Genomic DNA, 14,362 nt, shown 5'->3' on the forward strand with positions numbered 1-14,362 from the left:
CCACATTAAATATACAAGAGCAGTCAAGATATACAGCCAGGAACTCAATGTATTCAGTAACCCAGGCATGGGAACGTAACCAGGTTTTTTAGGGCCTTATGAAAGTCTAACAGTGTTGGGGTCATTCTGATCTCCAAAGGGAAAATGTTTCATAGACCAGGGTCCACTACAGAGTCCTCTTTGGTTGATGGGATCTGCAGGAGATCTGGTTGGACCACCCTTAGAATATTGTATCTAATTTTGGTCGCCACAATATAAAAAAAGATGTTGAGACTCTGGAAAGAGTGCAGAGAAGAGCAACAAAGATGATAAGGGGATTGGAGGCTGAAACATATGAAGAACAGTTGCAGGAATTGGGTAGGTCTAATTTAATGAAGAGAAGGACGAGGGGTGAGATGAGAGCAGTCTTCCAATATCTCAGGGGCTGCCCCAAAGAAGAGGGAGTCAAGCTATTCTCCAAAGCCCCTGAAGGCAGGACAAGAAGCAACGGATGGAAACTAGTCAAGGAGAGAAGCAACCTGGAACTAAGGAGGAATTTCCTGACAGTGAGAACAATTAACCAGTGGAACCACCTGCCTCCAGAAGCGGTGAATGCTCCAACACTGGAGGTTTCTGAGAAGAGATTGGGCAACCGTCTGAAATAGTATAGGGCTTCCTGCCTGAGCAGGGGGTTGGACTAGAAGACCTCCAAGGTCCCTTTCAACTCTGTTATTCTCTTATCCTGAATGGGCAGAAACTCTTGAGTTGTCAGCTGACACAACTCAAGAGCGATGGTAGCAATATGATGGATTAAACTTTATTGCTGTGGGTCGAACTGATTGGAGTTGCATTCAAAAATTATGTATTAAAAATTAACTAACGACGATGACAAAGTTCTGTTCACTCTTCGCCTTTCCCTTTCTGTCTACACAAACAACCTTCACTTGGAAAATTAAAATTAGGTCAGATAAGAGGTGGGGGATCCCTTATGCTTTTTTTTTTCTTCCCGTGGCTAGATTCCCTTTGATCTGTTAGCAATTCTGCTAATCTTGTGGTCGGGAGGTGGGGAAGATCCCGTGGCCCTCTCCGCGGAGTTCACCTCCTATCCCAGATCATTCTTCGAATATCTCATATTGTTTAGGAATGCCAGCTGCAGAGAGGACTGGCTTTGGGTGAAAGGTTAATTATTAAATGCCGAGAAAAGAAACAGGAGCAAATCAGAAAAAAATAACGAGGACTGAGCAGATAAGGGGAGCTAAAAATTAAGTGCCAGTTTCTGCGTCTTAACCTGGTGCAGCTGTCCTCCGTGGGAAGCTTGTTAAAAGTGGGGGGGGAAATAGGCATTAAAATGCTGAAACTATTTCTATGGACAGGAGATAAAACTTTTATTATATATATTCGGGTTGAAACATTAACTTTGTGGCACCCGAGGCTGGAAGGCATGTAGCTGTTGAAACATCATTTGCTGTGACCATTGTCCAACACAACCAACGTTAGAGAAGATGAGAGTTGTGCATACAAAGTTGTCCCTTGACTCACAACAGTTCACTTGGGGGTTCAATTTTGGCGGTTCTGGTGGCGGAAAGTGAGTGGGGGAAATCTTTACTGATTACTCCTCGGGAGAGATGGCCATCCGAAGCAAAATTTCAGGAACCTCACATGTTGTAGGCACGACTTTCCTTCCATTTGCTGCCAGGAATTTTGAAATCAAGATACAGGCGTATTTTCTTTTGCCCTGGCAAATCCATCTGCTACCTAAAAAAAAAAATGTCTTGTTTCTTAATAACATTTAACCTCAATACTTCCGGCCTTTAGAAGCCGCTTTGAAAGAAGCAGTGTGGTGTAGGGTTAATTGAGCTTCTCAAAGTGAGAGGACAGCATTAAAAAAAATACGCTTTCCAAGGGTTGTCATTAAGTAATTTTAAGCTCTGGGTTTAAGGGGCTTAACTGCCCACAAAGTTTCTAGATCTCTTTGTGTCAGCTATTGTACCAACGTGCTTCCTGGATTTCTTTTTAAATCGTTTTGTTCCAGCTGAGACAAAAGAGAGTGGTGTGTAGCTAAGCTTGTGAAAGCTACACTGATAATCATCTTTTGATGTATTTGGTGGGGGGGGGGGAAGAAGCAAAGCAACCTGTAGGCTTAAGGTATTTAAAAGGGATGGTTTTTCTGGTTTGATACAATGAGATTCCACCCCACTGCAAATATGGACTTTCCATAGCAAGTCTTTCCAAGACCTCTGAGGAAGGGACCTCAGAGGTCTTCTAGTCCAACCCACTGCTCAAGCATATCATTCTGGACAAATTCATGTCCAATCTTTTTTTTTTTGATGGGCAGGAGTCCAAAAAAAAAGAAAAGAAATTGGCCACTATCCCCCTGTTCTTATATGTGTCACAGAGAGCCAATTTGACGTAGCCATGGAGGGCACTAGATTAGAAACCAAGAGATGGGTTCTGATCCTGCCGTGGGCACAAAGCCAGCTGGAATTTGCGTGGGATGGGAGTGGCTGTCATCAGCAGGCAAGGGTGCCCACTTGGCCATCTTTTTACAGCTCTCTGGAATGTGGCATTTCTGTTGGTACAAGGTTGGTTTCTTGGCTGAAGTCCCATCAGCTCAATCAACCCATTCAATTGTCCCTGTTTCTATATATATATGTGTAGACGCACGCTATCCAAACACGTATGTTCAATAAATGAGATCAAATGGGAAGCTAATGTCCCTGGTGACTTTTTATGATTCTTTTATTTTCTCTTTGTCCAACAGGATGTCCAACTAAGCTACGTTTAGTTCCTAGTCAGCCTAACATCTCAACCTCTGTAAACTTTCTTCTTCTTCTTCTTCTTCTTCTTCTTCTTCTTCTTCTTCTTCTTCTTCTTCTTCTTCTTCTTCTTCTTCTTCTTCTTCTTCTTCTTCTTCTTCTTCTTCTTCCTCCTCCTCCTCCTTCCCTTTCTTTCTTCCTCTTCACCCTCCTCCTCCTCCTCTTTCAAATTCCTACATTTATATTCTGAAACAGTGTCAGATCTTCCCTCCTTCCTCCCTTCCTTTTGGGCCCATCTTTCCCAGCTTCAAACGGGGCTCAGCAGAAAAGGGAACAGGTTCCCTCCACTCCAGTGGAGTCTGTATTTTTGCAAAATGGTTTGCAATCAGACCGGAAATGTTCTAATTCCCAGCCTTATCAGGTGAGGTTTTCCTGAGCTCCCAAACCACAAAAGCAGAACGTAAAACTGAAAAATACATATATTTCCTTGAAGCAACGATTGCTACACTCTGTCTCGTTGTGCAGGGTTTTCCGTGCTGCAATTTGCAGCCCCATTCAGACTTTCTTCTCCCCCACCCCCAGAATTCTCCCCCCCCCCCGCCCCCATTAACACAAGTGCCAAGAGCAAGAGGTTAATCCTTATTTGAGCTAAGCTCCCAGCTCTCTGGAAGTCTTGCATTGTTCTCCGCAGCTGGGAAGAAAGGAAGAAGGCCGCAGGTAGCCTTCTGCAACTTGATGGCCTACAAAGATTTTGGTTGCAGCCTTGCAGGTGGTCACAACGCCGTCTCTACTTGGCGTGCCTAGTGTTAGGTATTGAGGTTTGGTAAGACACCTGTTCACTTTCCTACTGAGAACTAACAGTTCTCCAGCACATGTACTGAGCTCTAACAGTTCAGGCGGGAACCAAAATAGCGGGAATAGTGGATTCCATCTGATTGGTTTATTTATTTTATTTATTTAATTAGATTTCTATACCGCCCTATTCCCGAAGGACTCAGGGCGGTTTTACAGGGCAGCATAAAATACAATATAAAAGATAATATAAAATAAAAATAAATTAAATTAATTAAGCCCAACAATTAAAACAATATTTAAATAGCTAATACCCCTTCAGTCCAGGCCTGATAAATCGAAAAGCCAGGTTTTCAGGTCCCAGCGAAATGAACGCAGATTGGGGGCGATCCGGAGTTCCACAGGTAAATCATTCCAAAGGGCAGGCGCGCCCACAGAGAATGCCCTCCCTAACCGGCGGCACCCTAAGGAGGCCCTCTCTATGGGAGCGCACAGGACAATGGGAAGTTGATGCTGGCAGCAGGTGCTCCCTAAGTTAATCCGGACCCATGCCATGTAGGGCTTTATAGGTCATCACCAGCATGATGGTATATAAAGAGTGCATGTACACCCTAAACCCCTCGGTACAGTTATGGTTATCAATAAAGTTGCTGTTACTCTGTACTCACATGCCTGGCATCTTTCCTGCTCATTCGAACCCGAAACACAATACCTAGGACAAAAGGAAATATGTGACCCTAATTGATTTGGAACGCAAATGCAATTGAATCCAGATTCAAGACCAGGAAGGGATCTGTCTTCTTCTCTCTTCCTGGATTTGAGACGGAGAACCTGGTGACACAGACCTGTTTCTCATGAAGTAGGATGCCCAAATGCCGGGATCTGAGAAAGAGTAGGGAGGAGGAGGAGGAGGAGGAGGAGGAGGAGGAGGAGGAGGAGGAGGAGGAGGAGGAGGAGGAGGAGGAGATTGTATCTGGATTTCCAGAAGACGTTCTCCAGGGCCCACACCACCACTAGCCTGCCCCATCACCGATTTATATTTCTAAAATGAGAAGGAACCTGAATTGAGTTTCTTAGAGTTATCTTTGTGACTCTTTGAATTGGGAATGCCAACGCGTTCCTGGTTTTTGTGAGTGTGTGTGTGTGTGTGTGTTTTTTGCCTTCTCAGAAATGGGCTTCAAATGGAAGAGCTGGTATCTCCGTGGAAGTCTGATTCTTTGGGGTATCTTTTCTCTGACTGCTCTGATCCTCAGCTTGGTGAGAATCCACAACTTCACACTACCTTCTAAGAACAAGGTGAGTGTGCAAGCGCTTCGGAGACCATGTGGCACAATGGTTAAAGGAGTGGATGGGGGTTGGAAAGGCTGATTCCAGTTCAATTTTGAGGTGTGGGTGTCTTCAAGATGCCTTCAAGTCCAAGACCAGAAAAACAGAACATCTATTTTAACTAACTATCTGTTTGAATGTGGTGGTTGAACCCTGGAACGCTGTCTTCACAATTTAGACAGCTGTCTAAATTGTTTCATTTCAAACCATTTTTTTAAATGTTGGAATTGCATATATATTTTTTTTAAAAAAAACCTTCCTGCGGACATAGGCTCCTACTTTCACTAAATGTAACAAGATTTAGTTCCTTTTCATTTAAATTTACTAACGAATACACTGAACGCGATAAACATTTTCTTATCGTTGTCGAAGAAAAATTGCTTTCCCGCAACAATGTTATGTCTTCATTTTCGCCTTACCAAGTGTGTATATTGCACAGTACAACTTAGGCCTCTCTGCATTAATAGCTGGACCAAATTTCCAAGTTCAGAAAAAAACTTAGCTTTGGATGTTATTTGCAGAGAACGCGGTAAGAGGTTCTCATAGCTGACTATTTTATTTCCGAATGACTCCTTTCCAGTATGGCTTGGTGTTTGATGCCGGTTCATCGCACACGTCCCTCTTTGTATACCAGTGGCCGGAGGAGAAGGAAAATAACACGGGCATGGTTAGCCAAATGTTCTCCTGCAATGTCAAAGGTCAGTTTTTTTTCATTATTCTGAGATGTATTATGGTGTCTGTGGAAGGTGAGATGGAGTATTCAATAGCAAAGAATATACATTACCAAACTAGGCGATGTAGCATTGATGATGTTACCTAGTTGGGTAATGAAAGGTCTGCAGGAAAACAACCAAAATCAGAGAGCATCAAGGATGACCACCACCTCCTCCTCCTCCTCCTCCTCCTTTTGTCACCTTGTTTTTGGTCATCGCAGGGCCTGGAATCTCAAGCTACACCAGTAACCCTCCACAGGCTGGTGGTTCTCTGCGTGAATGTCTGAATGCAGCTATGAGAGTTATCCCTCCAGAAAGACGGGAAGAGTCACCAGCTTACTTGGGAGCTACAGCGGGCATGAGACTGCTCAGGTACAAAGAGTTAGGCAGCAAATAAATTTAATAATACAGAAAAATAAATAAAGGGTACAAACATGGTGCTAAATCCAGGTTTGTTTAATCGTAGTTTATTAACGCAAACAGAACTGGCTGGCTTTGCACGATAACAAGTGGCGTAGCACTGAACACTCTGGTCTCAAGTGTGGCTGTAAGCCGAGGATTATTTCTATGTTTCTAGTCCTCGTGAACGCAAAAAAACTCACGCCTTCCTGTGTGAACGATTGTGCAGGATGCAGAACGAGTCAGCTGCAGCCCAGATTTTGGAGGCGGTCTCGCAAACGATCCAGAAATATCCCGTGAATTTCCAAGGCGCTCGAATTATCAGCGGGAAAGAAGAAGGTGCCTTTGGCTGGATCACCATCAACTATCTGCTGAATTCCTTCACACAGGTAGGGATGGGTTCGGGGTGTTTGAAGGCAAACTAAAATATCCAAGGAGATACCCAGCCTAGAACTAAAGAGAAATTTCTTGGCAGTGAGGACAATTAATTGGTGGAATGGCTTGCCTCCAGAAGTTGTGGGTGCTCCATCACTGGAAGAGATTGGATGACCATTTGTCTAGAATAGTGTAGGATTTCCTGCTTGAGCAGGAGTCTAGAAGACCTCCAAATATTCTATTCTATTCTATTCTATTCTATTCTATTCTATTCTATTCTATTCTATTCTATTCTATTCTATTCTATTCTATTCTATTCTATTCTATTCTATTCTACTCTACTCTACTCTACTCTATTCCTTATTCCCTATTCTGTTCTGTTCTGTTCTGTTCTGTTCTGTTCCATTCCCTATTCCCTATTCCCTATTCCCTATTCCCTATTCTACTCTACTCTACTCTACTCTACTCTACTCTACGCTACTCTACTCTACTCTACTCTACTCTACTCTACTCTATTCTATTCTATTCTATTCTATTCTATTCTGTTCTATTCTATTCTATTCTACTCTGTTCTATTCTATTCTATTCTATTCTATTCTTTCATAATTCTATTCTATTCTATTCTATTCTATTCTATTCTATTTTATTCTTTCATAATTCTATTCTATTCTATTCTATTCTATTCTATTCTATTCTATTCTATTCTATTCTATTCTATTCTATTCTATTCTATTCTATTCTATTCTATTCTATTCTATTCTATTCTATTCCATTCCATTCCATTCCATTCCATTCCATTCTTAAGCATTGACCAGGGACGATGGACAAGCCAGTCAGATCCAACTGCTCTCCACCCATGTTGTTGCTCACCCAAAAGCATTAGACATGACATCTGGACATCTTAAAGAGGCAGCCATTAGTTAGGTATCTCCTCTTCAAGAGCTTCCAGGCCCAGCTGGGGAGGTTGCCCACACCCCAGACCGAGATAACTGAGAGGCCATCTGGGCTGACTCGTCCTGATGGATTCTGGGACCTCGGTTTTCACCACCAACCCCACCCTAATCTTCTCTCTCCAGTACTCTGCAAAAGACCGAGACTGGATCCATCCTCCCTCAGCCAATATCCTGGGAGCCTTGGACCTCGGCGGAGCCTCCACCCAGATCAGCTTCATCCCTGCTGGCCCGATCGCAGATCCATCCGAAGCCCTGCAGTTCCGCCTTTACGGCTTCGACTACACCATCTATAGCCACAGCTACCTCTGCTATGGCCAGAACCAGGCCTTCCAGCGGGTGATCCGGTTGATTCTTGTAAGTGAGCCCGACGGTGACTTGGAAGCCACCATGAAGGGTGGGGAGATCAAAGAAAAACATCCACTTTCCAGCTTTTCTGGGAAAGTGTTAAGACCCAGCTGTGCCAAGCCGTCTGGGTGTGTGTGTGTGTGTGTGTGTATCTAAAATGCAATTCTGGGGATGGCTGGTCCTTGCTGACCTTTTTTTTTAGTCTTCTGAAGTTTTGAACTATGATTTCCATTTTTTTTATTTTATTTTTTTTACTTGCTTGGAACCAGCTTTTAGTCATGTGTTTGTGTTGGCTTTATTTCGCTGCCGTCCAATGCTCAGTCACTTAGGTCTAAAAATTTAATAAATCCATAAAATGAGGGACATATTTGATGGCCTGACCGCTCCCTGTTTTGAGCACAGGGAGCTGGGTTGATTGCGAGAATAACTCTAGGACCGAGGCACTTCGTTTGACTCGCTGCCTTCTTGCTTTTTTTTTCTTTTTTCTTTCTGGCTGCTTTTTAGAAAGAGGGATTCCTGGAGACCCCCGGACCCCATTTTTTTAGAACTGACGTTGGACTAATTCTGTGTAGGAGAAGGAATGGCAGACCCCAGGGGTGGAGTCAAAAGAGGGATCAGCCTAGAATCCCCCACATAGCCACAAGCGAGCTGAATCCAGTCTCTGTCTCTCAAACACCATCGACCCTTCTCTAACTGTAACCAGCTGCTGACTGCGAGTTAAGTTACAGCGAAATCAGTGAAATCATCCTGGAATTAAGGATTGAATTAGTTAAATCCCGCTAGCATCGAGGAGAAATTTCCCGAGAGTGAGAACAATTAGCCATGCCTCCAGAAATTATGGGTGCTCCGTTGCTGGAGGTTTTTTAAGAAGAGAACAGCCACCTGTCTGGAATGGTATAGGTCAGGATCTCCTGCTTGAGCAGGGGGTTGGACTAGAAGACCTCCAAGGTCCCTCCCAACTCTGTTATTCTGTACGTCTGTGCTTGAGCGCTTAGCAACAGATCAGCTTAACTGGTCCTTCCACTGTGGATCTGGTCTTTTGTGCCTGACAATCTGCGTGTGTCGCTTTCAGAACAAAGCTGCCAGCGTCGAGGTGGGCCATCCCTGCTACCCAAAAGGCTACGAAGAAATAGTATATTTGGCATCCCTCTCTAGCAACCCGTGTACTGAGCCTCTCCCCACAACCGCCTCTTTGGGGAATGTAACTCTGGTGGGCAAAGGGAATGTCACCCTTTGCCGGGAAAAGTTCAAAGCGATCTTCAACTTCTCCGGCTGCCGAGATCCATCATCCTGCAGCTTCGAGGGGACCTACCAGCCGAGAGTCAATGGGAAGTTTCTGGTAGGAGGTTTTGCTGACAAATCCCCGAATTCCTGGATAAGGGAATTAGGTTGAGGGGCATGCTCTGAGATTAAGGGTAGCCTTTGACTTGAGTCCAAAACTTCTGCTACAAAGCGAGACCTTTGTTAAGTAAGTTTTACGGCCATTTTAACAACCTTTCCATTGGGACGCTTATGTATTGTTTTAAAATCTTCCAGGCCTTTTCTGCATATTACTACACTTTCCGCTTTCTGAACCTGACAGTCACTAGTCCATTGGCCACTGTAGAGAGAGCTATCCAGATTTTCTGTGCCAGAACATGGAAAGATGTAAGTATTTTATCTCTCTCTCTCTGTGTCTATCTACCTATCTACCTACATATCTACCTACTCTCTCTCTCTCTCTCTCTCTCTCTCTTTTCTCTCTATATATTTATCATCTATGTATTGTATCATTTATCTGTCTTATCTATCTTTGATCTTTCTTTCTATCTACTCAAATCCTTCCACTTAATCAGTTTGTCACCTGTCTGCCTATCTAGTCAATTTAACCAGGCATCCATCCACTCAACTTGTCTGTCTGTCTATCTCTCCCTCTCTCTTATGTGTGTATGTATGTGTGAGTATACAGTATGTGTATCTTCCTTCCTTCCTTCCTTCCTTCCTTCCTTCCTTCCTTCCTTCCTTCCTTCCTTCCTTCCTTCCTTCCTTCCATCCTTCCTTCCTTCCTTCGATTATTCAGACTTTGGAGGCAGACAATACGCCAGAGGCATTCTGCTCATCTCCATTAAGATTCCCTTTGTGCTCCTCTCTGCTTCTCCCAGTTGAACACCAGTTATCCTCACGAAAAGGTCTTCCACCTGAAGAATTACTGCGCCAGTGCCAACTACATCCTGACCCTTTTATTGGATGGTTATGGCTTCCGAAACGACACCTGGCAGAACATCGCTTTCCAAATGCAGGTGAGACGGTCTCAGTGACCCCAGGAATTTATTTTCGCTCATTGTGTAACCTACCAAAGTCTCTCCATTGGTCTTGATTGTTACACCCATTTCTCCAGTCAGGAAGCCCACCTATTCATTTATGAAAATATCTCACCTAGGCAGCTCACAATCATTAAAATGCCATAAGAAACATTAAAACGTGAAATAGCAACCATTTAATTCACTTTATAATTGACCAAGATGGGGAGGAAGGGAAGAAGATGCTTCCAAGGAAGAGGTGAGGTCTTCTTCTCATTCTCCTCTTACCTGTTCTCAAAGTTTCTTCCCCCCCACCCTCTTTTCCTGCAGGCCGCCAATTCTGACATCGGTTGGACCTTGGGCTACATGCTGAACCTCACCAACATGATCCCGGCTGAAGCCCCCCAACTGCTCAAGGGTCACGAAGAAGCTTTTTGGATTGCAAGCATCTTCTTCATCGTGGCCACCCTGGCCCTCTGCCTCCTCATCCTCATTTTGCATTCTCTGCCATGAGGGACACCCCAAGAGGACCTTTATCCCCACCACCCTCATACTTTGCTTGGAAGATGTTCTGGGTCTTCTCCAACCAAGGCATGAAGCTCCAAGGCCACAAACGCTTCCTACCTCATCCGTCTCTGCCTGTTTCGGCACGAGGCAGAGATGGTCTCCTTCCATGGAGGACGCCAACCCAACCTCTGACCCGTCCACCTCCCTTCAGCCTTGGGGACGTAGGCTGTTTGTTCAGAGGTCCTTCCTTCTTTTTGTCTCTTATTTATTAAATCTGTCAGCCAACGACCCACCGTGGGTTGCGGTGACACCTTCAAGTTTCTGTTAGGGTGAGACCTCCTCGATAGAAGAAAGTCCAAGGAGGAGAAAACAGTTCTTAGGATGCTGTTTAAGAAGGGAACATCTGAGCAGCGAGGACAACGTTCTCTTGCTGAAGAATGTAATTTTCACAAAAAAGATAATCATTTTCAGATAGAGAAAGGAATGGGAGGTTTTGCTGCTGTAATTCGTAGCGCAAGTTAGGAACCACAAACCACACCGGAGGTTTTTAAGAAGAGATTGGACATCCATTTGTCTGGAATGGTGTAGGATCTCTTGCGTGAGCAGGGGGGTTGGACTGGAGGACCTCCAGGGTCCCTTCCAACTCTGTTATTCTGTGTCTGCTTTGAATCAAGGACCCCACAATCATCATCGTCTCCTCCTCCTCCTCCTCCTCCTCCTCCTCCTCCTCCTCCTCCTCCTCCCCCTTCTAGCACTGATGATGCTACCTATTTGGGTAATGAAATGTCTGCAAGAAAATGAGCAAGCTCAGAGAGCACCAAGGACCCCCTCAGAAAACCCACTCCCCAACGTTCGTATCTCAACAGCAGGGAAACCGAGGCTGGGTGTCAGCAAATAAGACCTTTTTTTTTTCTTCCTCTAAAGTCGGGTGGCCCCAGGGGACACAGGCTCCGCGAAGAGTTTGGGGAAAATCCCCGTCCTTCCGTTGCACCGGCCTTCTAGCCATTCCCCGTTCACTGTGGAAACATGGCAGATTCAGGGTGAGGAGTGGGTGGGGGGGAATCCCTTGAAAAAGAAAACCAGCCTTGATCCCTCTCCTCTAGGATGGATCGGCTTAATGCAGGGTGGCAAAATCTGTTCAATTTAGGCATGTTTTAATCTTGTGCAGAGAGCCACGAGGGTGGCTTCAGTTTAACACACACACACACACACACACACACACACACACACACACACCTCAGATGCTTTGAGGTGAAGGGAAGTTCTACTCACCTTGGAAACCTGGCAAAGATTTTAGGGGAAATGAATGGAATGGAATGGAATGGAACAGGAATGGAACAGAAATAGAATAGAATAGAATAGAATAGAATAGAATAGAATAGAATAGAATAGAATAGAATAGAATAGAATAGAATAGAATAGAATAGAATAGAATAGAATAGAATAGAATAGAATAGAAAATAAGGAATAGAATAGAATAGAATAGAATAGAATAGAATAGAATAGAATAGAATAGAATAGAATAGAATAGAATAGAAAATAAGGAATAGAATAGAATAGAATAGAATAGAATAGAATAGAATAGAATAGAATAGAATAGAATAGAATAGAATAGAATAGAATAGAATAGAATAGAATAGCTGACTCAGGAATTCTGGGAGTTGAAGTCCATGAGTCATAAAAGAGCCGAGGTTGCCTACCCCTGGTTTAGTGAATGCATGCCCGTTGCCAATCCCCTGAATTTTGATCCCGGGACCAAGGGGACACTGCAACGGTTGTAAGCCTGAGGACGTTTTGCAAATCTCTTTCACAGGGTGGTTGTGACTTCAAAAGGTTGGCTGACTGAATTGTTGTTAAGTCAAGGACTGCTACCGTAGTATTCTCAAGCTTTGGAAACCAGACACTGAACGCACTGACCCCAGCAAGCACCCCTGTTAGGACTCGTGTCCTGTCTCCTACCTTCGGACAGGACCTCCAGGATGTCCCCATCTTTAAAATTCAGGTCTTCTGGGGCGTCAGAGGTGTAAGAACGTTGCCCCACCATGCGGTAAAGGACGGCTCGGTCCGCTTGTTCTTCTTCACCCTTGAACGTGCAAGTGGAATGGTTAAAGGAAGAAACGCTATTTTGCTTTCTTCTTTTCTTGAATGAGCTCCCTGCCTGTAGAAAACCAGCATGTCAGGGAGAAAACTTGAGCAATTTGCGATTCTTCTTCTTCTTCTTCTTCTTCTTCTTCTTCTTCTTCTTCTTCTTCTTCTTCTTCTTCTTCTTCTTCTTCTTCTTCTTCTTCTTCTTCTTCTTCTTCTTCTTCTTCTTCTTCTCCTCCTCCTCCTCCTCCTCCTCCTCCTCCTTCTCCTCCTCCTCCTCCTTGAAAAAGCAGTCCAGTTGCCCTTCCCTGCTGAGCTCAATTTCTAAATGCATCGAGTTGCTCAGTGCTTTTTTTGTGAAAGAAAAAGGTGCCGGAACTCACACATGTCATACAACCCGCCTTGCCTACCCTACAAGGTTCCATCCAAAAAAGGTGCCGGAACTCCGTTCTGAGCGTTCTATGAGAAAAAAAGCCCTGGGTTTGCTTAACAACTGTAGCAAAAACATAAAATTGGACGTGACTTCTCTTAACAACCGTCTTGCTAGGCAACAGAAATTCTGGTTCCCGCTGTGGTCATAAGTTGAAGTCTGCCTGTACAGGACAGTCTGAAAACTGAGTCCCCCACCCCTCTGAACACAAGAAATAAGACATACCTGGCACCAAAGGGTCAGCTTGGTACTTTGTACCTCCTGGCACAAAGCCATCAGTTCCCCATCGTTGTTAATAGCGATGAAATCGGTGCTGCCTGGGGCTTTGTACCTGTGTGAAGCCCACGACAGACCCAAAATTTTAAGGATAGTTTAACAGCGAATCACCCGACGGTCTTCATGAAACAAAAATATTGCAAAACAACTACTGCATAACACGTGCAAACGTAGTAGAAGTTCAAGTAAAGCGTAGTTTACCAATTGCCAAGACATTAACGTCAAGATATTTTGCTAGACAACTACACCACTTAACAGCAATAGCCCTTAGACTTATATACCACTTCACAGTGCTTTGCAGCCCTCTCTAAGCGGTTTACAGAGTCGGCCTATTGCCCCCCCCCAACAATCTGGGTCCCCATTTTACCGACCTCAGAAGGATGGAAGGCTGAGTCAACCTTGAACTGGTCAGGATCGAACTCCCGGCGGTGGGCAGAGTTTAGCCTGCAATACTGCATTCTAACCACTGCTCTACCAGGGGCTCTTCATGACAAATTCTCCAGACCTTACTGTGGTCGTAAGTCGAGGAATATCTGCGATGTGGACTGGTGGATTGCAAACAGCCTTGGGTTTGGGGGGTGGGTGGGGAAATAGCCTCCCACCTCACTTTCACGGTTGCCGCCTGCCGAAGATATTCCTCTTGTAAAATGGCTCTGAGCTCTGCCAGAGAAGGGGACTTGGTTGATGGTTCGATTTACAACGAAAGAGCCGTGGATTTTTAAGGACAAACCGTCCTTCGTGGGAACCACAGGTGACTGCGGAGAGAGGAGAAATCCTGCAGGTAAAAATACAGTTCCTGCCAACTGCCCCCCCCTTAATACAGGAAGTCCTCATCCTTCAACAGTTCATTAAGGGACTTTTCCCCAAACAATAACTTAGGACCACTTTTCGCACAACTGTTGCAGCAGCCACAACGTGGTCAGAATTCAGGCGCTCGGGAACTGACTCGTATTTATGACGGTCGACTTTCTGACAAGCAAAGTCCATGGGGTGGGGTGGGGCAGGCAGCCAGATTCGCTTACCGACCGGTTATCCGCTGCAGTCATTCACTGAACAACAGTGGCAGAAAGGTCATAAAATGGGGGCAAAATTCACTGAACAACTGTTTCACGTAGCAACAGAAACTTTGGGCTCAACTGTGGCCATA

General features: G+C 44.6%; 2 protein-coding genes across 2 annotated transcripts in view; one reads left to right on the forward strand and one right to left on the reverse strand.

The window, feature by feature from the left end:
- The window catches only part of ENTPD8 (ectonucleoside triphosphate diphosphohydrolase 8), a 14,005-nt gene extending 3,293 nt beyond the window's left edge, over positions 1–10,712 (forward strand). Inside the window, exons 2-10 of the mRNA XM_083375138.1 lie at positions 4,696–4,823; positions 5,434–5,551; positions 5,788–5,938; positions 6,195–6,354; positions 7,417–7,647; positions 8,711–8,977; positions 9,175–9,285; positions 9,780–9,917; positions 10,248–10,712. Of these exons, the coding sequence (XP_083231264.1) occupies positions 4,698–4,823; positions 5,434–5,551; positions 5,788–5,938; positions 6,195–6,354; positions 7,417–7,647; positions 8,711–8,977; positions 9,175–9,285; positions 9,780–9,917; positions 10,248–10,430 (1,485 nt within the window). The 5' untranslated portion in view covers positions 4,696–4,697 and the 3' untranslated portion in view covers positions 10,431–10,712. The remainder of the gene's footprint in view (positions 1–4,695; positions 4,824–5,433; positions 5,552–5,787; positions 5,939–6,194; positions 6,355–7,416; positions 7,648–8,710; positions 8,978–9,174; positions 9,286–9,779; positions 9,918–10,247) is intronic.
- A 233-nt stretch (positions 10,713–10,945) lies between these two features.
- The window catches only part of NOXA1 (NADPH oxidase activator 1), a gene marked incomplete at its 5' end in the record, with an annotated part of 6,926 nt that continues 3,509 nt past the window's right edge, over positions 10,946–14,362 (reverse strand). The window contains 5 exon segments of the mRNA XM_083374881.1: positions 10,946–11,440; positions 12,384–12,507; positions 13,165–13,270; positions 13,818–13,888; positions 13,890–14,044. Of these exon segments, the coding sequence (XP_083231007.1) occupies positions 11,343–11,440; positions 12,384–12,507; positions 13,165–13,270; positions 13,818–13,888; positions 13,890–14,044 (554 nt within the window). The 3' untranslated portion in view covers positions 10,946–11,342.

This window comes from Vipera ursinii, assembly GCF_947247035.1.
Source record: "Vipera ursinii genome assembly, chromosome: 16".
Lineage (NCBI taxonomy): Eukaryota > Metazoa > Chordata > Lepidosauria > Squamata > Viperidae > Vipera > Vipera ursinii.